Below are 26,304 nucleotides of genomic sequence, written 5' to 3'. Positions count from 1 at the left end.
ATAGGGGAGGCGGGGCCACGAGCCGGAAGTCGTAAACATCTTGGCATTTTTCTCCAGGGAGAGAGGGGAGGCGGGGCTATGCGCCAGAAGTTGGGCAGGCATGGTCGGAAGAGCCAATTTCAGATTCCGTGGTAATTCCGCATACCGCCACTACCGAAATTCCGCTACCGTTTCATTCCGACGGAATTCCTGAGCTGTTCCGCGGAATTCCGAGATATACGGAATTCCGTCAGAAAATTTTTAAAGAGAGAGAGAGAGAGAGAGAGATTTTTTTTTTATGTTATTCTGGAAATTCTGTCGGAATTATAAAATTTCCGCGGAATTCCGTTTGAGATAAATAGAAATTCCGTTCCGACTAACAAAATCGGAATTATTAATTCCGACCGGAATCACGGAATTAATAATTAACAAGGCAGCGCAGGTAACTATAACTTTTTTTACAGGAAACCTGCTAGGCTGGAGATCCGCTTTCATTTTTATCAGGTATTAAGTTATTATGCTTTGATATACAGTAAGAGTGCTTTGGATTACGAGCTTGTTTCCGGCAGTGATGAGCAAAAATGCTAATATTCTTTTCGCATTAATTTTTGCAAAAATAATGTTAAATTCGATTTTCAAGCGAAAATTTTTGTAAAAAGTTTACATATTTTTTGCGTTTATCGCAAATTGTTGCGATAAAAATACAGATTTTTCGCGTTTTCAGGCTAAAATGGTCATGGCAAAATATCGGTTTTACTCATCTCCATAATAAAATATCGATTTTACGCATTTTCGCAATAAAAAATGTCAAAATTTGATATTTTTTGTGCAAATTTTTAGAATCGAAAATCACTTTTTCAATGCGAAAATGACTGTGGTGAAAATTGGCAAGCAACAGTGGTTCCTGGAACCAATTGTGCTCGCAAATCAAGTTTACACTATTTAGGGCCCTTTCATACTGTGGCGGTGCGTCAAACCGACGCACTGCTACCGCACTCCAATAAAAACCTATGGGAGAAATTACATTACCTGCGTCGCAGTGCGGTGAGATGGAAGTTCTCAATCTGGTGTGCTTCCAAAACTACCTTACCGTGTGTAGTTGCATCACTCTGCGTCAGACTGGAAGTCATGTAAGTCTATGGCGATGCATGTACTGTATGTGTAAACACCCACCGCAGTTTCTACGTCACGCACGCGTGGAAGCATATTTTTTGCAATACACTTCCGCGCACGTGATCGCTTGCCCAGCAGGAAGTGAGTGTCACTTCCTGCTTGTCTGAAAGCCACACAAGGAATACTGTTTAGTAATGCAGTATTCTCTGAAGGCCTATTTCTGGCGCTGAGGTGAGGCTGCCGCACCGCCAATATGTAGTTTGAAACTGGCCTTAAGCCCCATCTACACGATACGATTCTTTGTACGATTCAATTACGATTCTATTTACGATCCGATTAAATCCGACATGTCCGATCGGAATTCGATTCGATTCAATTCGATTTGCCATTGTCATGTCGGATTTAATCGGATCGTAAATAGAATCGTAATTGAATCGTACAAAGAATCGTATCGTGTAGATGGGGCTTTAAGATCTATTGTTTTTACATTGTTTTACATGGGCTGTTTGATCTGATGCATCTCCACGTTGTGCAAAAAAATATGAAGAAATAAAAAAGTATGTCATGTGAATGAGACCCAAAAGTGTTTGCTTTTAATTATTGGAGAAAGAGCATGGCTAAATCGGAATTTGCCTCTCGTTATAATGGTAGGAAGTTCAGAGGTGCTTCTTGTCACGTCTTGCAGGAATTTTAATCTTTCTGACACCTAACCTGCAGTAATTTTGATTGAAAGTTGTCTTTGGGGAACGTTCTGTATCATTTGACAAATTGTCCGTATTGACAAATTGTTCAACTCCTCTTGACAGGAAACTCTCCCAGCTTGGACAGTAGCTGAGGGGGGATTCCTGGTAGACTAAAATAGAAGGTTTCCTTCTCCAGAGAGACAAGACTGGTTTCTCCAGGAGGATCTGAGGCATCCCTTTTTCATTACAAATTCACTCTTCAACATGATTGGCATGAATGAACCCGATTAGCATGTGTCTCAAGTCTCTGCAAAAAACAGCAATTGTTATGTAATTACTGTGTACGTGTGGTACCTGCAGGATTCTTGTCTACTGAACCTATTGATCCCACACAATAGCAGTAAGTGGTCAACCTGCCCAGTTACAGTCAGTGACTTTCAAGGTGGCAAGTTCTCACTACACTTACAGGAACTTTTCAGAAGTTGTCCAGCTTCTTCCATGTTGAATTCTGCTGTATGTTAGTGGTTGAGGCGTATGACTTCGATCTCTAGAAGTCAACTTGTTTTTTGATTATGGTCTGATAGGCCAAGCTGCTCAATATCCATCATGCGTGATTTTGATCGGATCGATGATCAATTCCCACAAGGGGCGTAACAAGCGATGCCCCCCTCCCTCCCTGGAAAAATAAGGCGCCTGATATAGCTGAGAGTGCGGCTATAAAAGGGTGCTGGATATAGCCACATTTTTTTCCAGCTATAAAAGGGCACTGGTTATAGCTGTGATTGTTTTTGGCTATAAAAAGGCCCCTGATATAGCCGAGATTTTTATTTTTGAGTTATAAAAAGGTGCTGGATATAGCTGAGAAAAGTGATTACAATGACCTAACTTCACTCTACTCTAACACAGAACCCTCCCCTGGTGGTGTCTACCCCTAAGACCCCCCCCCCCCGGTGGTGCCCAACCCTAAGACCCCCCCTGGTGGTGCCTAATTCTAAGACCCCCTGGTGGTGCCTAACCCCAAGACCCCACCCGGTGGTGCCTAACCCTAAGACACCCCCTTTGTAGTGCCTAACCCTAAGGGCCCACCCCCCATTGTGATGCCTAATCCTAACCCCCCGGTGGTGCCTAACCGTAATGGTGCTCAATCTTCGCCACATTTCATGTCAAACATATATGTTATTTTGAACTGATATAGCCAAATTAATTGATAGAACCAAATTAACTGTTATAACCTAATTTAGTCACCTGATATAACTGATCTTGTAGCCCCATTTATATAGCTGAAAAAAATTTCACCTACATCTAGCGCCCTTTTAGGCCTTGTTCACATTGCGTTCCGTTCGTGTGTCTGTCCGCGTTGGGGTTTTTTTTGAGGCGTCTTTTTTTCCGAATCCCGGCGCTTGGGTGGGCAATTCGTTTTTGTGCTTAACGGTTTTCCAAGCGTTTTTTCCGAGCAGTTTTGTAATTCACTCCCTGACGCAAATTAGGAAGTGAACTCTTTGACCCGGTAACCCCTTCCCCTGGTGGGGCCTAAACCTAACCTCCCTGGTGGTGCCTAACCCTAAGCCCCCCCCCCCTTGTGGTGCCTAACCCTAACCCTCCCAGTGATGCCTAACCCTAACCCCTCCTAGTGTCGGGTAAATCCCCCTCCTTAACCTAACCCCCCCTTTTAGCGGAGCACCTGCTATGCAATGCTACATTATAGGTATCTGCAAGCCATTTTTTCCACAAATCTGTGCAGAAAAATTGTCCCCTCTTGCCTCTAATCGGGCGCCCAAATTCATAGCCGCATATCGCAACTTTGTGGAAGTCGTGATTTGCTGTAAAATTGGGTGTCTGCTATTGACCGCCACCATGCGTCCAAATTTCTCCCTAATGCCACTTAATGCTGCTTTTATCATCGGCGCCTATGGTGGCGCAGGTTTTCCGTAAGGGCACCTACACCCTTTCACTTTTTACCACTTTATAGCCCAGATTTGCAGAAAATAACATTGAAGTCAACGGAGGCGCCCTTTTTACACAGATGGCTCAGGTGCTTTTTTCAACTGATACTGCCAAATTCACCTGATGTGGCCAAACATCAACAATTAGGCGACTGTCAACTGTACTGTTTGAATGGATGAGCCCAAAGCAATTTACTGTGAAAAGTAAAACAAAAACACCTTTTCTCTATTCTTCTTATTCCATTGCAAATAATGCAGACGAACATTTTTAGATGCCGCCCATCCCACCGGGGTGTCTAAATAAAATAACTCGGCAAATAAGAACGTGTAGGCTTTGTTTACCGGTTAGTTTAGACTGTATTCATTCCACCCCAGCCCACCCCCCCCAGGTAAACAGAGTAGCAGTTAATTAGTTGACCTGCATGGCTGGAAGTGGTTGAATGAGATGTTAATGAGCAGCAGTTCACATCTTCAGCCCCTATATAAGTGCTGCCTTTTTCCTACAACACAAGTTCCTGCCTGGTAGTCATTGCATATTTCAGAAGAAGACCTGCAGGATCCTCAGCAGCAATATGGAGAAACTATTCCTACTTATTTTGCTGCTCTCACAAGGAGGTAAGAACCTGGCTACAAACCCATGTGTTTCTCTCTCTTTGACGAACTGCTGCAAAGACAGAGGCAGGCTTCACACTTGTCCTAGTGGAAAAAGCATGCATTTTTTTGCATACATGTTTCTTCAATTTGCAGTTTTTTGTATTTATTTATTTTCATTGTGAATTTATTATAGACACAGCTAATTTTTAATAATAAATATTTTTTTTTTTTGTATTTATATTGTCTTGTCACGTACCTGTCCCTCAGAGGGGCTCACAATCTAATCCCTACCATAGTCCTGTGTCTAATATCTTAGTCTAGGGCCAAAATATGTAAAGTGTATGTATCGTAGTCTAGGGCCAATTCAGAGGGAAGCCAATTAACTTATCCTTATGTTTTTGGGATCTAGTGCTTTTCTTCTGTGGGACTCAAAGTGCTTACAAGGCAGCCACTAGAGCATACTCAGTATACAGTAACAGCATTAGGCCGGCTACTCACTACAAGTTGCACATTTGCGATTTGTATGCAATTTCATGAGTTTTTTTTATTTTGGTAGTGATTTTTAAAAGTGTAAGCTTGTTGCCAGTGATTGTGATGGCAATTTGCGCTTCACGTTTTTAATTCTGATTAATCCTTTCAAATTATTATCTATATTTAATGTTTTTTACAGTTGCAGTAATTTTAAAATGCACACAAATCGCTATGTGTAGCGATTCATGAGCGGTTTGCCAAAGCTTATATATATTTTATATTGAAGTGCAAACACTCCCAAAATGCTGCCTGTCCTGCGTTTGTGATTTTTGCTAATTGCAATCGCTACTGTGGAATTTGTTATATTAATTTACATTGGCAGAGCGTGCCTTACAATTGCTAGTGATTTAAAGTAATCCCTAATGTTTAAAGTGCTCTAGTGGGTTCCAGCCCTGAGGGAGCATTGCCCAAGATCTCCTTACTGAATAGGTGCTGGATTACTTAGTAGGAAGATCTGAGATTTGAACCCAGGTCACGCATGTCAGAGGCAATGTTAAAGTCGCAATGCAGCATTACCAATGTATACAGTAGAAAATACAGGCAGTGAAAAGTATGTCTCCAAGCCATTACTGAGCATGTGCAAACAGTCTAACGCAGCTGATAACGTGTATAACGCACAGCATTTCACTTATCGTGCAGCGTTAGTCACCAATGCAATGTGTGCACTGTGAATGAGGCATTGATTTTTTCATTGCAGTGAGTTATTATGTGTTAAATGTTTTAACGTGCGACTTTAACATCCTTCTGTGAAAGGGGCCTAAAGGCAAAACCTAAATAAAAAACCACTTACCTGAGGCTTCTACCAGCCCCCTGCAGCTGCCCTGTATCCACGCCATCACATATTGAGTCTTCGGTCCCCCGCTGCCACTGAGCTTCGGTCTTCTGACTCGCTGCACCTTGCACAGCCGGGTGCATCCTCGATCACGCTCCCGCCACTGGGAACGTCCTGTGCATGCGCAGAATGAGAAAATAGAATCCAGCGCAGGATACTCCCAGCAGCGTGATCGAGGACGTATGCAGGCGCAGTGGCCATTGACTGGTCAAGTGGCAGCGGGGGACCGGAGACTATCTGTGACAGCGCGGACGCAGGGAGGCTGCAGGGGGCTGGTAGAAGCCCCAGGTAAAAGACACTTCTCCCCCCTTTAATTCATTATAGGTAGCCTTCAGTATAGGTAGCTAGGTATAGGAGCCTTCAGTATAGGTAGTAGGTATAGGAGCCTTCAATGTAGGTATAGGAGCCTTCAATGTAGGTATAGGAGCCTTCAATGTAGGTATAGGAGCCTTCAATGTAGGTATAGGAGCCTTCAGTGTAGGTATAGGAGCCTTCAGTGTAGGTATAGGAGCCTTCAGTGTAGGTATAGGAGCCTTCAGTGTAGCTATAGGAGCCTTCAGTGTAGGTAGGTATAGGAGCCTTCAGTGTAGGTATAGGAGCCTTCAGTATAGGTAGTAGGTATAGGAGCCTTCAGTATAGGTAGTAGGTATAGGAGCCTTCAGTATAGGTAGTAGGTATAGGAGCCTTCAGTATAGGTAGTAGGTATAGGAGCCTTCAGTATAGGTAGTAGGTATAGGAGCCTTCAGTATAGGAGCCTTCAGTATAGGTAGTAGGTATAGGAGCCTTCAGTATAGGTAGTAGGTATAGGAGCCTTCAGTGTAGGTATAGGAGCCTTCAGTGTAGGTATAGGAGCCTTCAGTATAGGTAGTAGGTATAGGAGCCTTCAGTATAGGTAGTAGGTATAGGAGCCTTCAGTATAGGTAGTAGGTATAGGAGCCTTCAGTATAGGTAGTAGGTATAGGAGCCTTCAGAGCCTTCAGTATATGTATATGTATATATATTCCGCAGTCAGCCAATAAGAAGTGCAAATACATTACACCTAGTCTGCATTACTTAAAGGAGTTATCAGGGCAAATCTAGTAAAATGAGTGGTACTTACCAGGGGCTTCTGCCAGCCCCAAGCTCCCAGGACCACCCTCACCGCAGCTATGTCTGCAGCCATTCGTCGGAGCTCCGACCCGGTCCCCGGCGATGATGTCAGAGTGACCTGGAGGTCGCTCTGTACTGCGTGATCGGCGCTGTCAATCACTGCCACGTGGGCCGGAGCGGACTGCGCAGGCGCAGTAGTTCTGCGCCTGCGCAGTCTGCTCCGGCCCACGTGGCAGTGATTGACAGCACCGATCACGCAGTACAGAGCGACCTCCAGGTCACTCTGACATCATCGCCGGGGACCGGGTCGGAGCCCTGGCGAATGGCTGCAGGCAGAGCTGCGGCGAGGGAGGTCTTGGGAGCTTGGGGCTGGCAGAAGCCCCCGGTAAGTAGCACTCATTTTACTAGATTTGCCCTGATAACTCATTTAAGCAGAGGCTGAGCAATTCAGCCAATCGTTGGAGAGGGCTTCAGTTGCATATAGACAAGGGCTACATGACCAGCAGGGGGCACCAGTGTGCAGGAAACTCCCTCTCATCTGCCCTCCCGAGTAGTGTCAGTGCTCGGGACCCCCTCCTGTCATGTGTCGGCTTTCAGTATAGGTGGGTAGGTATGGGGTCTTCAGTATAGGTAGGTATGTAGATATAGGGGCTGCCCTCCCCCGCTCGCCACCCTTGCCCCGCACATCTACAAGCACCAGCTTACCTCTGCCTCGATTCCAGCGAGTAGCGCACAGCTGCAGACCTCTCTCCCTCCTGCTGTTTCCGCTAATGATCACTGTCATTAGAAGCCGGTCACTAGGGGAACAGTGAGGAGGAGGAGATGTCTGCGGTAGTGCTCCAGGCTCATGCTGGAATAGAGGCAGAGGTAAGCTGGTGCTTGTGGAGTCGGGGGGGGGGGGGGGAGTGAAGGGTGGGCGGAGTCGCTGAGGTCTGAGGCCAGAAGAGTGCGAGCCTGGGAGGGTGGCTCACGGGGCACTCTGGCCATAATTAATCTAAGAATATTACATAAAAGAACATGCACACCAGACAAAAGATGCTTTTAAATGCAATGCTTATTATTGAAATAGAAAACTTGTACATAAACCCCGATAAACGGGCAGGATACAAACATATACATATTAGCACAATTTTAACTGAACAATGAGCAATGACACAATGTTACAATATCCTGACAAACACAGAGATGGAGGAAAGTCAGAATTTACCCAACAGCAGCGCTGTTTCGAGGCAATTTGAGCCTCTTGATCACGGGCAATAAAAGTCCAAACAGGCAAACAGCAGATAGGCAACAGATGCGATCATGCAGGGCGGCGTCCTTAGTGTGAACAAGCCCTTATTGTGTGTATTGTCTAGCTTGCTGGGGGTTTTAAATGGATTTTATTGACAAGTTGTGAAAATATCAACTTTGAGAAAACCAAGGAGATCATTTTTCATCTTCTGTTTCAAGTAGCTTTTTAGCACTCTGCAATAAAATAAAGTACTAAAACATTGGTGACAAAGTGCTGTCAAAATTATTGTAAGTATTTTCTTGCTTGCTGGTGGCTGAAAGGGCATTTTATTGCTAAGGTTTGAAGATATCACCTAGGAGGTAAAGTGAATTGCGCGCCCCCCCCCCCCCCCCCCCAATTCATTATAATGGTCAGCTGAGGTCTGAAAATGTGGATAAAAAAGGGAGGGAAACAGCAAGAACTGTACAACAAACAATCCGGCTGAGGAAAATCTCAGGCTAGGTTCACAGTGTGACGTTAGTGTTGCATTGTAATGTGTAGCGCTATGGTGCTGCAGTGCATTACTTCTAAACACGTTACCAGGTACAGGAGAGCATACTTTTCATTGCCTGTATGCTTCACGCGGCAATTATGTGCATTACCACTTTTTGCTGCTTTACTGGTAATGTTGCGACGATAACGTTGCATCACAACGCAACGTCCTACTGTGAATCTAGCCTAAAGAGTGTATGTGGCTTAAGGTTGTGTTTCCACATGTGCCGCTATCCATCTCTGAGACAGACACTGGTATGTCTGCTGATGTGCATTCAAATGAATTCCCCAACTGGGCCAATGCGGGGCTATGGGAATTGTGGTGCATCATCACAGTGGCGTTCCTTCCATTGGGCGCAAGGGGGCGGGGCGCCCCGGGTGATTGACAGGGAGGGGGGTGTCACAAAGCAGGGTTGCCAACCGTCCATCTAAACTAATCATCTGAAATTAATCTTGTCTGTGCATTGGTTTGTGAGCAATCGCATAGCTGCTGCTATTACAGCGTGGTTCAGCAAGCCTGAACAGTTACAACAGACATATCAGGGTGCTGCCGCCTCCTTCTCCTCCCTCCCTCCAATCAGAAACATTCTTTTCCAGCTGTCAGCTCTCTCCAGCCAATAGAAGTGAGAGAGACAGCCAAGCAAACTCCGCCCCCCACAGCCCCGAAGTTCGAGTCTCAGCCAGCATGGAGAGAAGGTAACTAAGTGCTCCAACTGACCTGCATCACTGTCCTCAGTTCTGCAATCCCCTTCTTTTCCCTGCTGCTCACACAGCCTGTCAGCATACATACAGCACTCCTGGAAGCCACGAGGAAGCTGATGAATCCTCAGTGCTCTGGACTGTGCTAGGCAGTGTTGGATGGGGTCCCAGGAGGGATGGGAGCAGGGAAGTCTTTCTATAGGCAGGGCATGGGGGTTATTTACATTGAGAAGGAGTGATTCACAGCTGAAAGCTGAGCTGACCTATAAAATCACATAGAATCCTGCTCTGAAAGGTAAATTTGTGTTGTTTTGCTTTATAATGGCTTGTTGTGAGCTGCTCTGATGATCAGGCAGGCAGCTTTCTCCTATATTGGCTATAGAAGCTGGGTTCTATATAGTGTGAGCTGGCCTGAGGACAATTAAAGTGTACCAAAGCTGCCTGATAATAAAAGTGTTAAACATACCTTGAGCTTCCTCCAGCCCCATGCCCACCGATCGCTCCTATGCCGCAATCCTCCGCTGCCCGCAGCTCCAGTACCTGGTCCCATAACTTCCTGCAGTCGCAGCCAGTCTGATGCAAGAGAAGTGCGCTCTATGTATCTCTCCAGCGGCTGCCAGAGAGATACATAGAGAGCGCACTTCTCTTGCACAGACTGACCGTGACTGGAGGAAGTTATGGGACCAGGTACTGGAGCTGCGGGCAGCGGAGGATTGCGGCATAGGAGCGTTCCGTGCGAATGAGGCTGGAGAAAGCCCCAGGTATGTATAACACTTTTATTATTAGGCAGCTCTGAATGGGAGCTGAAGGGAGTCGGATGGGAAGCAGCGCAAGAAGGAGGGCCAGAGAAGGGGGAACCAGACCCCCCCCTCACCTGGGTCCCTTCTTCCCCGCTGCAGGTATGCAGGATATACTTCACCTGACTCCTGCGTTCCAAGCGCTGGAGCGCTGCGTCACCATCATGTGCCACAGGTCTCCGCCTTCAATGTCGCTCACTGTGCTTCAGCTAATCAGGAAGCACAGTGAGCGGCATTGAAGGCGGAGACCTGTGGCAAGTGACTGTGACGCAGCGCTTGGAACGCAGGAGTCAGGTGAAGTATTCCCTGCCCACTGGGCCTGCCGCATATCTGGAGGGGGGAGAGCATGGAAGGAGGGGACCCAGGTGGGGGGGGGGTTGGCATTACCCACCTTGGCGCCCTATTTTTTGGGTGGCGGGGGGGGGGTGTCTTTAAATACCCAGCACCGGGTGTCAAATGCCCTAGGTACGCCACTGCATCATCAACAGAATAAAATGCTGCCGGTGATATATAGATATTTATTACCAGAGAGCCATGTCTGTATTGCAATGTGAAGCTCATTGACTCTGTACCTGTGGTTAAAAAATTTTTTTTATCTTAATTGCACTACTCTGACACATACAAAGATAAACACTCCTTTAAGCCTGAGCATTTTAGTGCATGCTTTTCACCCTTCTCTTTTCATAACTAGGCTTATACTGGTGGCAGCCATTAGCAATTCCTCCATTACCGGACACCATCTACTCCACCAGTTTGCCGGATTCCGTCCCAGCAATATGAAAGGAAGGGAGGGCTTCCTCCAATAAATGTAAAATATTTTATATTTGTCATCATGCAGCTGAAAAAAGGCTGCTATTTATTATTATAATTTAGAAAATAGATTTTTTGTTTGATTTCTGAAATCTTGTATTTTTAATTTGGGTCCACCTTTAAGATATTCTACCTGCGGGTCAAATACATCTTCGACCCTCCCCAGGCAGTCTTCAGAGGTACCCAGGTCCCGCAGTACTTCCGATGATGAGTGGCTCCATACGTGGACTTCTGCATGCACAGTATGGAGCTGCTCATCTTTGTTAGTACTCAGGGACCTGAATACTTCCAAAGCCTGCCCCAGGAGGCCCAAAGACAGGTTTTCAAATGGATGACGGTGGTGGAGAGAAATTTAGTTTACAGAAGATGAAAATTATCTCCTAGGAGTTAACTCGGGTGAAAAAATTAATTGCATCATGCCCAGAGTCTGCCCTTCTTGTAGGTATTTATCTTATCTATCCTAAATCAAGTTTCCTCACTTTAGGTTTGTTTAAAAAATAAAAATATTAATGTCAAGACTACAAACTTGCAACTTTTAAAAATAAGAAAAATACAGATAAAAAAACCTCACTAAACTCTTTATTCTACAGCCTGTGGGACACCATTAATTCAAGAGCGCATTGTCGGAGGACTGGACTCCAAGAGGGGGGAGTGGCCCTGGCAAGTTGCCATATGGTATCTGGGTGATCAACATGATGCAGGCACTGTGTGCGGAGGGACCCTAATCGCCAACTCCTGGGTGCTGCTGACTGCTCACTGCTTCCAACAGTAATTATCCATCCTGTTTCTAATATTGGGTCATTCTTTTTAATATAAAAAAAATTAACATATGCAATGTATTGGTGAATCAATCATCTTATAGTGGATCACACATGGCCAGCTCTTCATTGGTGACAGCCTTCAGCCTTCAGCCACGCCCCTCCCAATTCCATATCCAGCAAGCGGGGTATATGGTTGCCGACAGGGTTGACTGTGAAGCTATCAATATTGGAGAGGCATAGAGTAGTCAAAAAAATAAATGACACATGAGCCACTAAGTGTATATATTGTGGATATATATAGATGATGTGTATTCTCACAAGTATGAGGTTGTCAGTATGGGCAGTCACAAAAGAGGGAGAGTTTAAAAACATAACCATTCTTGACTTGGGATTGCTGGTGTTGAGGACCACACCACTAGTTGTAGAGAACACACAAGCCACTGTCTTGTAAAACTATACAGGTACTATGTCTGCAGGTATTTGGACAGGCATATTCCATGACACCTGATGACTACGGTATATGTGTGAAACTGGCAGGACTGGAGTTAACACAGCACCATACACCGATATTGTGGTTACCATTATCCTATTTATGGTCGTTGATGTATTGCGGAACATGACATCAGAAGCAACTCGGCACATTTTGATAACAACCTTATAATGTGGATTAACAGCTGGTGAACCTTCCTGTTTTACTGTGTGGGCCCAGCTGGATAATGAAATGGCATCAGTGGATAACCAAATCTGATAACGACAAACATCGTTGTCAAACTTGGTTAACGATAAATACCGTTGCAAAAACAGTCCGGGTGTAGTGCTTGGGGGTTATGCTTTGACCACCCAGAGCAACAAGGCTGGTAGCTGAATAATAGAAGAGGCTGCCCAGAGCAACTGCAGCTCCAGGCTTCTGATATCGCTACAAATAAGACAATTGCAGCGCAGTGTGATGTTGCGCTGCCTTTGTGCAAGCAAGCATTAAGACAGGTACAAGACAGGGCTATAGATTGGAGTGTAATGAGTAGCAACTGTAGCCCAGTCTCGTCCACAGAATCAGAGCAAGCAGGCTAACAGTCACCAGCGAGCATCCACACAGACAAAACTACAGGAAACAACGTAACTAATAGCAACCGCAGCCTATCAATTACGTTCCCAGAACTAGCAGGAATACTACCAGTCACCAACGTGCTGATGGCAGAATCCACGCTATCAGGATAATGGACTTCACTGACCCACCTCGGATGCAGCGACCGTCCATCAGGCATGGAAACAAGGCTTTAATACAGAAAAATAACAAACGGCTCAATTAACAGATAAATATATATTTATCAAGAAACTAGCTAAAGCTAATAACAGATCTATAGCAGAGTGTCAAGATGCCCAGCAAGCAGTGTACTGATCGCTATGACGGGCGAGGTCTAAAAGGGGAGACAGACTTTTATGCCGGCATCGACCAATGGATGGATGCAAGCATGAAAATTTCCACACAGCTGAATGGTATTCATTGAGGCAGGGAACACACTTGTCTTTCAGTTATCTGCGCGCGTTTTCCTGCATACTTTTTCTGCACACCAAGTGTGTCTCTATGCAGGAAAATGCGTGCGTTTTTTCATAGCAGCTGATGTAATTGATACAAAAAACGGACAAAATGTGCTGAATCAGGATGCAGAATGTCAGTTTTTTTTTTCTGCACGTGAACAAAATATTAAGTGTATACTAGCCCATTGATTAACCTCCCTGGCGGTCTATTAGAAACCGCCAGGGGGCAGCGCAGCACTATTTTTTAAATTTTATTTATTTTTTTTAAATCATGTAGCGAGCCAAAGAACGGGATGACATTGCGACGGGGCGGGATGACGTCACCGACGTGACGTCTAAGGGAGTCCCGATCCACCGCTCAGCGCTGCCTGGCACTGATTGGCCATGCAGCGCACGGGGTCTGGGGGGGGGGGGGGGCGACGAGGCGACCAGCGGTGATCGGAATGCACACGCAGCTAGCAAAGTGCTAGCTGCGTGTTGCAAAAAAAGTAAGTCGGCTCAGCAGGGCCTGAGAAATCCTCCTGCGCGGCATAGCCCGAGCTTAGCTTGGGCTTACGGCCAGGAAGATTAACATTAGTTCTCAGTTTTTCTGTGCAGAAAACGCGTATGAAAACATCAAGTGTGTTCCCTGCCTCAGTCCTGAGCTGGCTTGATTACCATTTGCTAGCTGGTTGTGAATGCAAAGGACTCCCATAGGAAATACATGCAGTATTATGTAACATGCCTGCAGGAAATCCAGGGCTATCTGGCCGCAGCTCAGCTGCAACAAGTACTTGGTGGAATGATGACCCGAGCTGCCCAGAACTGCAGAGCGATTGCAAATGACAATGTTACTCATTGCGAATGCACAGACAGAACTGTCCGTTTCCAGCTCCACTGCAATGGACAGAACATGCTACAGGTGGAATCCTTACACCGGGAAATAACAAAAAGATATTAACATTAAAAATCGTTACATATTGCAATAATACAGCTTAACCCAACCCTTCTGTCACACAGAACCCTCCCCGGGTGGTGCCTACCACCCACCCCCACCGGGTGACACCAACCCTAGTGACGCCTCTGCATGGGTCTATGCCTGCTTCATCAGGCTATAGGAGTAACTGTATAGCCATTATAAGTCTAGGAGTGTAGCCTGATGAAGCGGATATAGACACGTGAAATGCGTTGCAAAATTTGGAGTTACGAATAAAATAATTTTTTGCTGACAAATTGACTTTTTGAGTCTATTTAGGGAGGTAAGTCCACCACAACCTCCCAATTTTTTTTTTTTGTGCCTCTGTAAAATGACTCATAACATTAAGAGCCAGTTTCCACTTATGTTTTACAACAAAAGGTATTTGCAATCTTCAACTTTATGTAAAGGAGACCTATTACCCATTATCCATGACTTCCGTACAACTGTATGCATAGAGCTCATATAGATTGGCACTGACTCTCTTCTACTCCTCCTAGGTCGCTGAACGTTTCAGCCTACAAGGTTTACTTCGGCGTAACCAGACTCTCATCCATTAATGCTGCGAAGGTAGAATCCAGAGGGTTGCAGCGAATTATCATCCACCCTAATTTCACAGATGCTGGGTATATCGGTGACATTGCTCTGATAGAGTTGAATAAAACCATAAATTACACCTCCTACATCCTTCCCATGAGCCTCCCATCCCAGAAGGTCCACCTTCCGGAGGGAACCATGTGCTGGGCTATAGGCTGGGGCAATATTGAAGAGACGGGTAAGCAAAACTTTGGTTGAGAAAATAATTACTTATCTTGTCATAACCACTGTTTTTGTTTTTGCTTCCTGGGTCTCTATCTCGAAACAGGTGATTTTTGGCAATCGGCACAAAGCGCCTCAATTCAGTGCTGCCATAGCAGTATACTGGGTAATTTGGGGTTCCGGAGATCACACAGAGAATGAGACCTGCATGTTCTTCCTGTTCTCTGCTGTTTGCAGAGGTCTAACATGCTTTAATTATTATATAGCATTTCAGAGAAAACCATAGCTTTGTGACAGAAGGTGGTAGACCAACACTTATGGCTTGCAGATGTTCAGGTTGTGTCCTGTGACCATCTAGCTCTCAACTTTTTTTTTTTTTTTGTGTGTGTGCATGTGTACCCCTTTGTGAGTCATCCTTTGGCAAATGTACCCCCTACCGGAAAAAGTGCCATGGCGAAAAAGTGTGCGTGGCCATTACATGATATGGTTGGAGCCAAACACTAACAAAATACAGGAAGTCCCTGGTTAACACTTGAGATAAGGACCGTGTCCTTTTTTTTTAAACTCCAATCCATTCTATTTTGACCCCCTCTGTGTAACCTGTTTCCCCTGTGCCTCTTTTGACCGCCCGTGTCACCTTATGACCCCGTGTCCTAGCTAGGTTTAGGTGCCCCCCCCCCATATAGGTTTCCCAGAACAGGTAGCAAGGCATAGGTGCCCCAGAATAGATTAGCCAGGTGCAGGTTGTGCCCCAGCGTAGTTAGCGAGCCTATAGGTGCTGCAGTATAGATAGCCAGGTAGTGCCCCATTATCTCACGTAGCCCCGTTCCTGCGCAGACTCCTCTCGCTGGGCTCTCCTCCTTTCGCAACGTCTTCCCGCTATGGTTACTTCCGGCAGCAACTCTGACGTCATGAGAGGCTGCCAGGTAACCATGGCAACAGGAGGAGAGCCCAGCAATAGGAGTCCATGCGGGAATGGGGCTAAATAAGTTGCTGCGCCCCACCAACACTACTTGCCCTTCCTCTCCTGGGGGCGAGATCTGCCATTTTGTCTGTGGCCCCTGGGGGACCCCCTCACAGCTTCCGATGTACCCACAGGGGTCCGTGGACCCCAGGTTGAGAACCACTGATCTAGTCTCTCTCTCTCTCTCTCTCTCTCTCTTTTTCTCTCTCTCTCTCTTTCTCCTTCTCCTTCTCCTTCTCCTTCTCCTTCCCCTTCCCCTTCCCCTTCCCCTTCCCCTTCTCCTTCTCCTTCTCCTTCTCCTTCTCCTTCTCCTTCTCCTCTCTCTCTCTCTCTCTCTCTCTCTCTCTCTCTCTCTCTCTCTCTTTTTCTCTTTCTCTTTCTTTCTCTTTTTCTCTCTCTCTCTCTCTCTCTCTCCTTTTTCTCTTTCTCTTTCTTTCTCTCTTTCTCTTTCTTTCTCTCTTTCTCTCTCTCTCTTTTTCTCTTTCTTTCTCTCTTTCTCTTTCTTTCTCTCTTTCTCTCTCTTTCTCTTTCTTTCTCTCTTTCTCTTTCTTTCTCTCTTTCTCTCTCTTTCTCTTTCTCTCTCTTTCTCTCTTTCTCTTTCTTTCTCTCTTTCTCTTTCTTTCTCTCTTTCTCTTTCTCTCTTTCATCATCTTGTAGGGAATTGCAGTTTTTCAAAAGCCAACTTACATACCATGGCTAGGAATTGAACCCAGGTCTCAGTGTGTAGAAGAACAAAAATAAAAACAAAAACAAAAATTTGCTTTCCTAAAACAGAAAGAATTTGCGATAATTCAGGTTGGAGTGAGCTCGAGATGTCTCCCAGAGCACCACTGCTGAATATATGCAAATTAACCATTGTACCCTTAGAAGCTAAACACACCTCCAGAACCGCTGGAATGCAATGATGTGTCAGCTTGTTAAATTGTACAGAGCCATAATAATCCAACATGCATACAGACTGTTTCGGATTGTTTGATCCTCATCAGTGCATGGCATGGATTAATCTGGCTCTATGGAGTAGGGCTTGTAAACCGAGAGGTACAGACTAACCAGCAAGCTCATGGTGACCCAGAACTCATTGGAGTGTGTAAGGGACTACAATGGTCCTAAAAGCCCTACATGGCTTTAGCATGTAGTGTGGTTGGTAGTATAGGGGGTAAGTCAGATACCTTCTACACACTGAGACCTGGGTTCAATTCCCAGCCATGGTATGTAAGTTGGCTTTTGAAAAACTGCAATTCCCCACAAGATGGAGGAGGAGGAGAGATTTTGTTTTCCAGGAAAAATCTGTTAGAGTTTAGCAATTTCGTCCTGACTTTCGGAATTGACCTAATTCCGGCCTGAATGGCGGAATTAACAATTCCGCGGAATCCAGCGAGCATCCCTAAGGGGGGAAGCATATGGCTTCTTGCAACGTAGAAGCCTGCAGAGAAGGTTTTATTTTATATCCTTTTCTTCAGGGGAAGAATAAACGCCTCATGTAAACAGTCCCTTACTATGGAAAGTGCCTGGACTTTTTTCCTAGCAAAGCTTAAAGTACCCCGGCCCTGAACTGCGATCGGGGCTTTAATGCCATTGTTTGTTTGCTGGTGCTGTGAGTTGTATCACACAGCACAAACCTCACATTTAAATGGCCCCTGGGGACCCTGCTCTGCCGCTCCCTAATCTTCGACCTGTCTAGAACGTCGAAGAGGAGAGGAAGCAGCAGTTTCTACCCAGCCCCGACTCTGATCTCCTCTAACCACCGTATAGCGGTGTAGTCACTGCCCCCTAATGCGCATCACAGCTCTCAGTGCGCAGGTGAGCTGAGAAGCGCAGCGGTTAGTAGTGTGCAGCGCTCGTAATGGGACGCGCACACTGTTTTTGACTGTTGACCCGGAATTACTTATGGGCCATTGCTGTTCCCATATTAGAAAATAAAATTACAGCAGAATGGGAGACGTGCCCGATATGACGGCGAGGGACATCCTGAGTAGGTGAGTAATGCACTTATGTTCTTTTTTTGACAGGTAATTTATATGACTTCAGGAGTACTTTAAACTTAAAGGGGTATTCTGCAGCACGGCGTGTGTGTGTACTTTCATGCAAGGGGCGCATCTAGCGCAGGTGCATCTGTCACGGGGGACATTGAAGGTAATTTTGTACTTGATTTGCGTGACCTTAAAGGGACCCTGAGCAGTCAATGAAAATGAAATTGGTACTTACCTGGGGCTTCCTCCAGCCCACCGTAGGCTGCGAGGTCCCTGGCTCCTCTCCTGGTCCCGCTGGCAGCTCCGTTACTGGCAACTTTCAGGTTGAAGGTCGCCAGTATGCTTCCTGGACGGGGACACTCCACGTCATCATGCCGGCCGGTGTGACAGTCCAGCACATGCACGATTCAGAGTCAGAAAACCGCACTTGCGCAGGACTATCACACCAGTCAGCGTGATGACGCGGAGCTTCCCCGTCCAGGAAGTGTACTGGCGACCTTCAGCCTGAAAGTCACTGATAACTGAGCCGCCAGTTGGACCAGGAGGACGCTGGGGACCTCATGGCCCACAGTGGGCTGGAGGAAGGCCTAGGTTTCGTTTCATTTTTGACTATTCAGGATCCCCCTTTTTTTTTGTTGGCTTTCTATTGGTTTTGAAAACGGGAAGGTTCTTTTTGAAGGTTAACGACATTCTCCCTTTGTGCCACACAGTTGAACTCCCACCACCTAAAATTCTTCAGAAGGTGCAGCTTGCCGTGATTGACAGCAACAACTGTGAAGCTATGTATCAATCGGTTTTCAGCAATTTCAACATGATTAAGCCAGACATGTTCTGCGCTGGCTACAAGGGAGGACAGAAAGATGCCTGCCAGGTAGGTGGATGTATCCAGCTATCCTTTATCCATTGTCTAACAAGTCAAAACACACGAGCAAGTTAGGGAAGCTACGCTCATCATTTCGAGGACCCAGCAATTTAAATGGGTCCATGAAAATCCTGGGCCCTCGAAAGAACGTACCTAGTAACTTCCCTTGCTTGTGTGTATTACAGCAGCCATTGTGATCTGGTTGCACACTGCACCTCTCCATCTTCTGTGTGAGTAAGGATGGTCGGAAAATTTCGATTTCTGCCAATTTTCTGATTTCCAATTTTCAGAGAAAAAAAAAAAGATCAGTCTTGTAGTAATTGGTCTAAAATTAAGGCGGTGATCACTCTGAGTGTAGTCCATTTATATAATGGTTTAAAGTGAACCAAGGACCATTTTTAGCACCCAGAGCATCTTAACAGCACATTAAAAAGGCATGATACTAGCAATGTGAAATGGTCATTTTTACTAATGAGCCAAACCATTTAGAGAGTCACACATGATTACATTCACACCTTCCTCTGGATAAATAAGGGCAGAGGGAAGGGGGGGGGGGGATGGCAGCTCCTACAGCTGTTAGAAACCAGGACAAACTGCAGAAAAAAAGCTGCCTATATCCCTAGATCTTAGCATGCATGTGTTCCCTAGAATGGTAGAACCAGGCAAGCCTCAGCAAAACCCCCAGGTTTATGAGCACGACCTATTTGCTTCCTGAGTGGGTAGAGTTATATTTATAATTCACTAACATATTACGCAGCGCTGAACATTAGTTAAGATTAGACAATATTTAGGGGTGACCTACAGGAACCAGATAGCACAGTACGAGTACAAGGCCACTGAATGGGAGCATGGGGATTAGGCAAGTCAATTTCACTCATCCATAGGATGAGTGTACAGTAATGGAGGTGCGTGAACAGGTACAAGGAGGGTCCTGCTGCCCAGGCATGAGCTTCCGAATTCCGCAGAAGCTAAAATACCGAAATTCCGCCGGAATTGGGGTTTCCGCATTGTTCCACGGAATCTGGAAATTTCAAACCGGAATGCGGAATTCCGGCAAAAATCGGAATGAATTGACCAATCAGGAGATGCGGAATGAGTTGACCAATCATGATCAGAAATGTGTTGAATGGAAGCTGTTTATCTAGCAAGGAAATCTGATTGGCTGTTTGTGGCTCCGCCCAGGTGTGCAGGGGGGACACAAGACCCCCAGAATATATCATCCTAGGTAGTGAAGAATCTGTATACTAACTTTCGTTCAAATCGGTCAAGCCGTTTCCGAGTCATCACAACATATACATATACACCTCTCCAACCGCTCCTTCACGACCTCCTTCAATGAGTCCTCATCCACCCTCAACCACCTCTCAGTGGGAGTCCCCCAAGGCTCGGTCCTTGGCCCCCTACTGTTCTCCCTATACACATCCTCCATTTGCAAGGTAATCTCCTACATGTGCTTTAACTATCATCTGTAGGCAGATGACACCCAAATCTACCTCCACACCCCTGACATATCCACCACTACCATGGACAAGGTCTCCTCCTGCCCATCTGCCATCTCCTCCTGGATGTCCGCTAGGTTCCTGAAATTAAATCTAGACAAAACGGAATTTATGATATTCAGAACCCAGTCATCCCTGGACCTCCCAGATGTGCAGGTCACTGTTAACCACACTACTATTCACCCTACCTCTCAAGCCCGCTGTCTGGGTGTCACCCTGGACTCTGCACTCTCCTTCACTCCCCACATCCAAAACCTCACAAAGTCCTGCAACTTCCACATTCGTAACATCTGTAAGATTCGCCCTTTCCTGACCCCTGCCACCACCAAACTCCTCATCCATGCCCTCATAATTTCCCGCCTCGACTACTGCAATGCCCTTCTGTCTGGTCTCCCTAAGACCCAAATAGACTCACTGCAGTCCATCATGAATACGGCAGCCAGAATTATCCACTCCTCCTATTGCTCCCCTCCGTGAATCCCTCCACTGGCTTCCTATCCAGTCCAGAATCAGATTCAAGATATTGTGTCTGACCTACAAATCCGTCCACAAAACCTGTCCAACCTACATTTCTGATCTTACTCAGAGATACACACCAAGCCGCTCACTCCGCTCCTCCAATGAACGTCGCCTGACCGTCCCCCGCATCACCCAGTCCCATGCACGCCTCCAAGACTTCTCAAGAGCCGCTCCAACACTATGGAACTCCCTACCTCCACCCATTAGGGCAGCCCCCTCCTTCAACACCTTCAAGAAGGCCCTTAAAACTCACCTTTTCACTCTGGCCTACCACACCTCACAATTGCTCTAAACCCACAGCTGAACTCTGGTCCCCTACCTCTCGTGTCCCTACCTCTCGTGTCCCTACCTCTCCCTCTAGATTGTAAGCCTTTGGGCAGGGTCCTCCTCCTTTTGTGTCCTACCTGACCATGCACCTCCATTACTGTGCACCCATGCTATGCATCTGAGTGAACCTAACTTGCGTAATCTCCATGCTCCCATCCAGTGACTGACTAAGCATTACCTTGTACTCATACTGTGCTGCATGATCTGGTTTTCTTGTATTCCTGTATTGTCATATTGCTGTATGTGACCCCTAAATATTGTCTGTAACCTAAACTAATGTCCAGCGCTGCGTAATATGTTGGCGCTTTATAAATACAATTAATAATAATAATAGTAATAATAATACCATAGTGCCAATATAATGCAAAAATGGGCAATACGTGCGTATCTCGAGCAGAAGTCTATCAGTAACGAGAAAGGGAAAAAGATCTCGCAACACACCAAATTGCCAAAAATATATAATCTTTTTTATTAGTAAATTGTTTATGCATTTTTATTGTACTCGTTGTTTAATTTTTTTTTTTTTTCAGGGTGATTCGGGAGGTCCCCTGATGTGTAAAGTGAATGGAACCTGGTTGCAGTTTGGCATCATCAGCTGGGGAATTGGTTGTGGTGAGCCCGACTTCCCTGGTGTCTACACGAGTGTCCAATATTACCAGTCCTGGCTGCTGCAGTACATACCGGACCTCCAGTTCAGTGATGGAGGGGATGCCCTGTTACAGAATGGTGCAAATCCTTTCAATATTGCTTCCATTTTTAAAAGTCTGAAGGATCAAAAGACTTTAAACTCCACATCCGAGGCATCAAAACAAAAGTTAGAGACTCTGAGAGCTGGAGGAACTTGCTCTACTTGGTCCATGGCCAATGCTGCCCTGATCTTACTTTCATTGATATTCTCTTTGTAGATGGTCTTCACATTTTAAACATAACCTTTTTAATTTCTTAAAGCAAAAAACAACTTCTGCTATAATGAACTGTATGGCCTAGTGCACACCAAAAACCGCTAGCAGATCCGCAAAATGCTAGCAGATTTTGAAACGCTTTTTCTTATTTTTCTGCAGCATTTTAGCTAGCGTTTTGTGTAGCGGTTTTGGTATAGTAGATTTCATGTATTGTTACAGTAAAGCTGTTACTGAACAGCTACTGTAACAAAAAATGCCTGGCAAACCGCTCTGAAGTGCCGTTTTTTCAGAGCGGTTTGCGGTTTTCCTATACTTAACATTGAGGCAGAAACGCATCCGCAATCCAAAATCTGCAGCAGCCCGGGAGTATGCGTTTCTGCAAAACGCCTCCCGCTCTGGTGTGCACCAGCCCATTGAAATACATTACCCTAGCAGATCTGCACCCGCAAGCGGATCGCAAACCGCAGCGGAAACGCTCTGGTGTGCACTAGGCCTACGTGTACATACCTCCCAACTTTTTGAGGTGAGAATGAGGGAAACTTGGGCCACACCCCTAATCACACCCCCAACACACCCTTATTCACACATAGCATAAGGATTTCATGGGAAAAAATGTTTTATAATTTTAAACCACACTGGTCCTTTCTATCCTGGTTCATTTTCCTTCATATTAACACTTTAAAATTGATAGATTTCTTATTTTACAGGACATAAATAACATTTGGTGTACATGAGACAGGTTTTTCAGTAGAAAAATACACACATTTACATATATCTGTACATGAGTCCTGAAAGAGGGACTGTCACTCCAAAAGAGGGACAGTTTGGATCTGTGTGTAGTGTGGATAATTCATAGAATATTAGTAGCAAAGTCCATTTCATTTATATAGAAACCACACTCTGCATTTTAAGCTTTAAAACAAAGCCGAGCTAATCACCCCTTGAACTTTCCTGCAGTTCTTTCACTTAGGACCCTTTCACACCAGAGGGCTTTTTCGGCGTTTTAACGCCACGGCCGAAGTTGGCGTTTTCCTAGGTAAAATGAAAGTCTATAGACTTTCATTTTACCTTTCACATCTAACGCTGCGTTTTGGAGCGTTTCAATGCTCCCAGGAGCTTTTTTAGGGCTGACCGCGGCGCTTCTCATTACAATTGATACTAATGTATTGGCGTTAAACGCCTTAAACGCCAGCAGCCAAAACGCAGCGTTTTAGCCTTTTACCGCTGCCTGTAGTGTGAAAGAGCCCTTACTCTTTCCTGGCTGTTTTAGTAAAAACAAAACTATATTTGACCCAAGTTGTGTCGGAGAGCTCAGAAGAGCTCTTTTGCATAGATAACGTGTGTGTGTTTTTTTTGTTGTTTTTTTTTTATTTATTTTTTTTTTTTTAACTCTCCCTATACCGAAAACCAATGATACTCTTTCCTTTGCAACTAATATCCTGATTGTCCGTACTACACAAGTTTATTTTTGCTTGACGTGCTGACCTTTTATGTGGCTCTAACCAGGTCTTGCACATTTAGGACTTCCGCTGCATCAAGCCTGTGGTTGCATTTTGTCATTTGCAGCAATGCAACGTGTTTTTTTGTGCATATTGTTTTTGTCAACTGAGCAACAAAAGAAGGGTTTGATGGCCCTGCATGTGTTACAAAATGTAAACTGTAACTTTTATTACAGTGACAATATTTTTACATAATGGACAGGACCATATTCAACCATAGAAAAAGCCATAGATACAGGGGTGTAACTACAGGGAACGCAGGGGTGCCCAGCAGGGCCGAGGCGAGAGAGGCTCAAGCATCAGGGCGCAGTGTAGGAGGGCGCACAACTCGCTCAGCTATCATTCCCCTATTGTGTTTTAACAGAGATAAATAAGAAAAAGGGATACATGGCAGTGACTGCAAGCCAGATAACTAGATATTAAAGTGAACCTCCAGCCTAAATCTACTCAGCAGCACTGAAAAGGCTTGGTGTTAGTTTCACAGCATCAGAACTTTGTTTTTCTTACCCAAGCCAAATCACAAACATTTGCTTGTTCTTTTAAAACACGGTTGGTTAGATTACTTATCTATTTTAATTAACATAACTAATGTGACTTAATGACAGTATGGTGGTGTAATGGTTAAGGGCTCTGCCTCTGACACAGGAGACCAGGGTTCGAATCTCGGCTCTGCCTGTTCAGTAAGCCAGCACCTATTCAGTAGGAGATCTTGGGCAAGTCTCCCTAACACTGCTACTGCCTATAGGGCACATCCTAGTGGCTGCAGCTCTGGCGCTTTGAGTCCGCCAGGAGAAAAGCACGATATAAATGTTATTTGTCTTTGTCTTGTATGTTTGTTTAGGTTGAAGTTTCTCAAGGTGTTGGGGAGCCTCTAAAGGTGCGTACACACATGCAACTATCGTCGTTTGGAACGATCGTTTCAAACGACGATCATTTTAAAAAAAAATAGCAGCCAACGACCATTAAGTCTAACGACGGATGAGCTAGATCGTTAAAAACGAACGATCTAGCTCGGATTTTTTTTTTTTTCCGTCAACGATCGTTTGCAAATGTAGTACATCATTGGAAACCGGTCGTTCGTACTAGGCTTGACATGCGCATTTCGCTATTTCTCCATGGAACTTTTTATTTTTATGCGCAATAGTTTCTTTACATCATGGAACTTTCGTTCTAACGATCAGATCGTTACACACCTTTAAAAGCCAACTTTACCTAGGTTGTTCTTTCGTCAATTAAGTTTGTTCGTCGTTCACAACGAACAACCGTTCTCTGTGTGTACGTAGCTTAAGTCGAACAACAATCAGTGTGTGTTGGCTGGAGTGGGTGGGAGGGATGGGGGGGGGGCACACTTTGGTGTCTCAGCCTTGGGTGCTGGAGAACCTTGTCCCGGCTCTGGTGTCCAGCTGCTTCTGCACTTCCTCAGATCAGGTGTTTTTTACGGGTACACTTGTTATGGGTGTGAAGACTACAATGTCCACACTTGTTTTATGGACCTTGATGGTCTTCCAGGCTGCCTGTGAGGATCATAAGTGGTTGGCAAGGTAAAGAACATGGGAGGAGGGTTAATCAAAGTTGTTGCTGGGCGTCCCCATGACGTATAGTTGTGCCACTGCTAAATGCTTGATTACTGTCTAATCTAAAAGGTTTGTAATCAGTTACATTCTATACTTTGTAACCTATGTGGAGCCATCAAATTCTGCTTGCTTTGTTGCACGATGGATTAAGGCTTTATATACGGGTGACATTTTCTTTTACTATACTATTGTATACCATATCGTATTTGTGGTAGCAGTTATTTGCACAAGCTGTAATGTTTTGACAAATCTTCAGCTTGTGTTTTTTTTTTTTTTTTTTTTTCAATTGAAAGCCTGAAATGTTGTTGTAGCTTTGACACCTTTAAGGTGTTATGAAATGTAACATTGTATATGTAGTTTAAAACACAGGAAACAATTACCAGAAAACAAAGCAGTGGTGATCGTAATCATCTAATTACAATTGCGCAATTTTTTTCATATACATTTTTGAGTTATGCCTATCTGTAATTACAAATTCAATTGATTGTGTATATACTCCTGTATAAGCCTAATTTTTTTCAGCATAAATTTGCTAACGTTACCCCCTCGGCTTATATGCGAGTCAGTGGAGCAGGTTTTGGTACTGGCAGAGGAGCATAAGGATTGTGCACTAGTGATCCTGCTCTTACCAGCTGGCTCCCTGTTGTGTCCGTGCCCCCCTCCCCCATCCCTGCAACATGGTGTGCAGAGTGTGCTGCTCAAGACTACCTGTGTCCCCTGGCTTGTTAAAAGGAGCGTGCAAGCAATGTGTCAGTGGTGCAATGATCAGGGATTCTTCCTGTGTGGCAATCGCTGTGTATCTATGACGCCATCTAGTGGCTTCTTGAGACACAGCTGTATGATCCTGCAGCACATCTGGCTATGGGGAGGGGGGCTGTCTTGTACTTGGGAAACATCTGGCTACTGTGGAGGGGGTTATATTGGGAAGAGGGGCTTATACACGAGTCAATCAGTTTTCCTGGTTTCTGAGGGAAAAGTGGGTACCTCGGCTTGTATGCGAGTATATACGGTAATCATTTGTAATTGCACACGAATTTTTGCGTAGTTTCAGGCCGAATATGGCAGTGAATAGCAAAGCCCCACACATGCTATTGTTACACAAATTGCTGTATAAGTGAAAAAAAAATGTTTAAAAATACCTTGTAGATTTTGTGAAAATCTATTTCAACCTCCTTGAGGACAACAGGCTTACACCCTCAGTGACCAGGGCACATTGGCCGTACATTACGATCCATACATAGGCATTAGCCGTTGAGAGGGATTCAATTGTGAGCCAACCAGAGGGACAGCTAAGTGACAGGGCTGTCCCCAGTTTTTATGGCCTGCCAGCTCCGATCACAGCTGG

General features: G+C 45.2%; 1 protein-coding gene across 1 annotated transcript; it reads left to right on the top strand.

Annotated features, from left to right (window-relative positions):
• The first annotated feature begins 9,964 nt into the window (after positions 1 to 9,964).
• LOC137526012 (serine protease 27-like) lies at positions 9,965 to 21,889 on the top strand. The gene is made up of 5 exons (XM_068247222.1): positions 9,965 to 9,986; positions 11,423 to 11,600; positions 14,585 to 14,859; positions 18,488 to 18,648; positions 21,515 to 21,889. Exons 1-5 carry the CDS (start codon positions 9,965 to 9,967, stop codon positions 21,887 to 21,889), a joined length of 1,011 nt encoding a protein of 336 aa, XP_068103323.1.
• Positions 21,890 to 26,304: the final 4,415 nt, after the last annotated feature.

This window comes from Hyperolius riggenbachi, chromosome 7 (assembly GCF_040937935.1).
Source record: "Hyperolius riggenbachi isolate aHypRig1 chromosome 7, aHypRig1.pri, whole genome shotgun sequence".
NCBI classification, from domain to species: Eukaryota; Metazoa; Chordata; class Amphibia; order Anura; family Hyperoliidae; genus Hyperolius; species Hyperolius riggenbachi.
The sequence above is the reverse complement of the archived record's forward strand: the minus strand, read 5'-3'. Positions and strand labels throughout refer to the sequence as shown.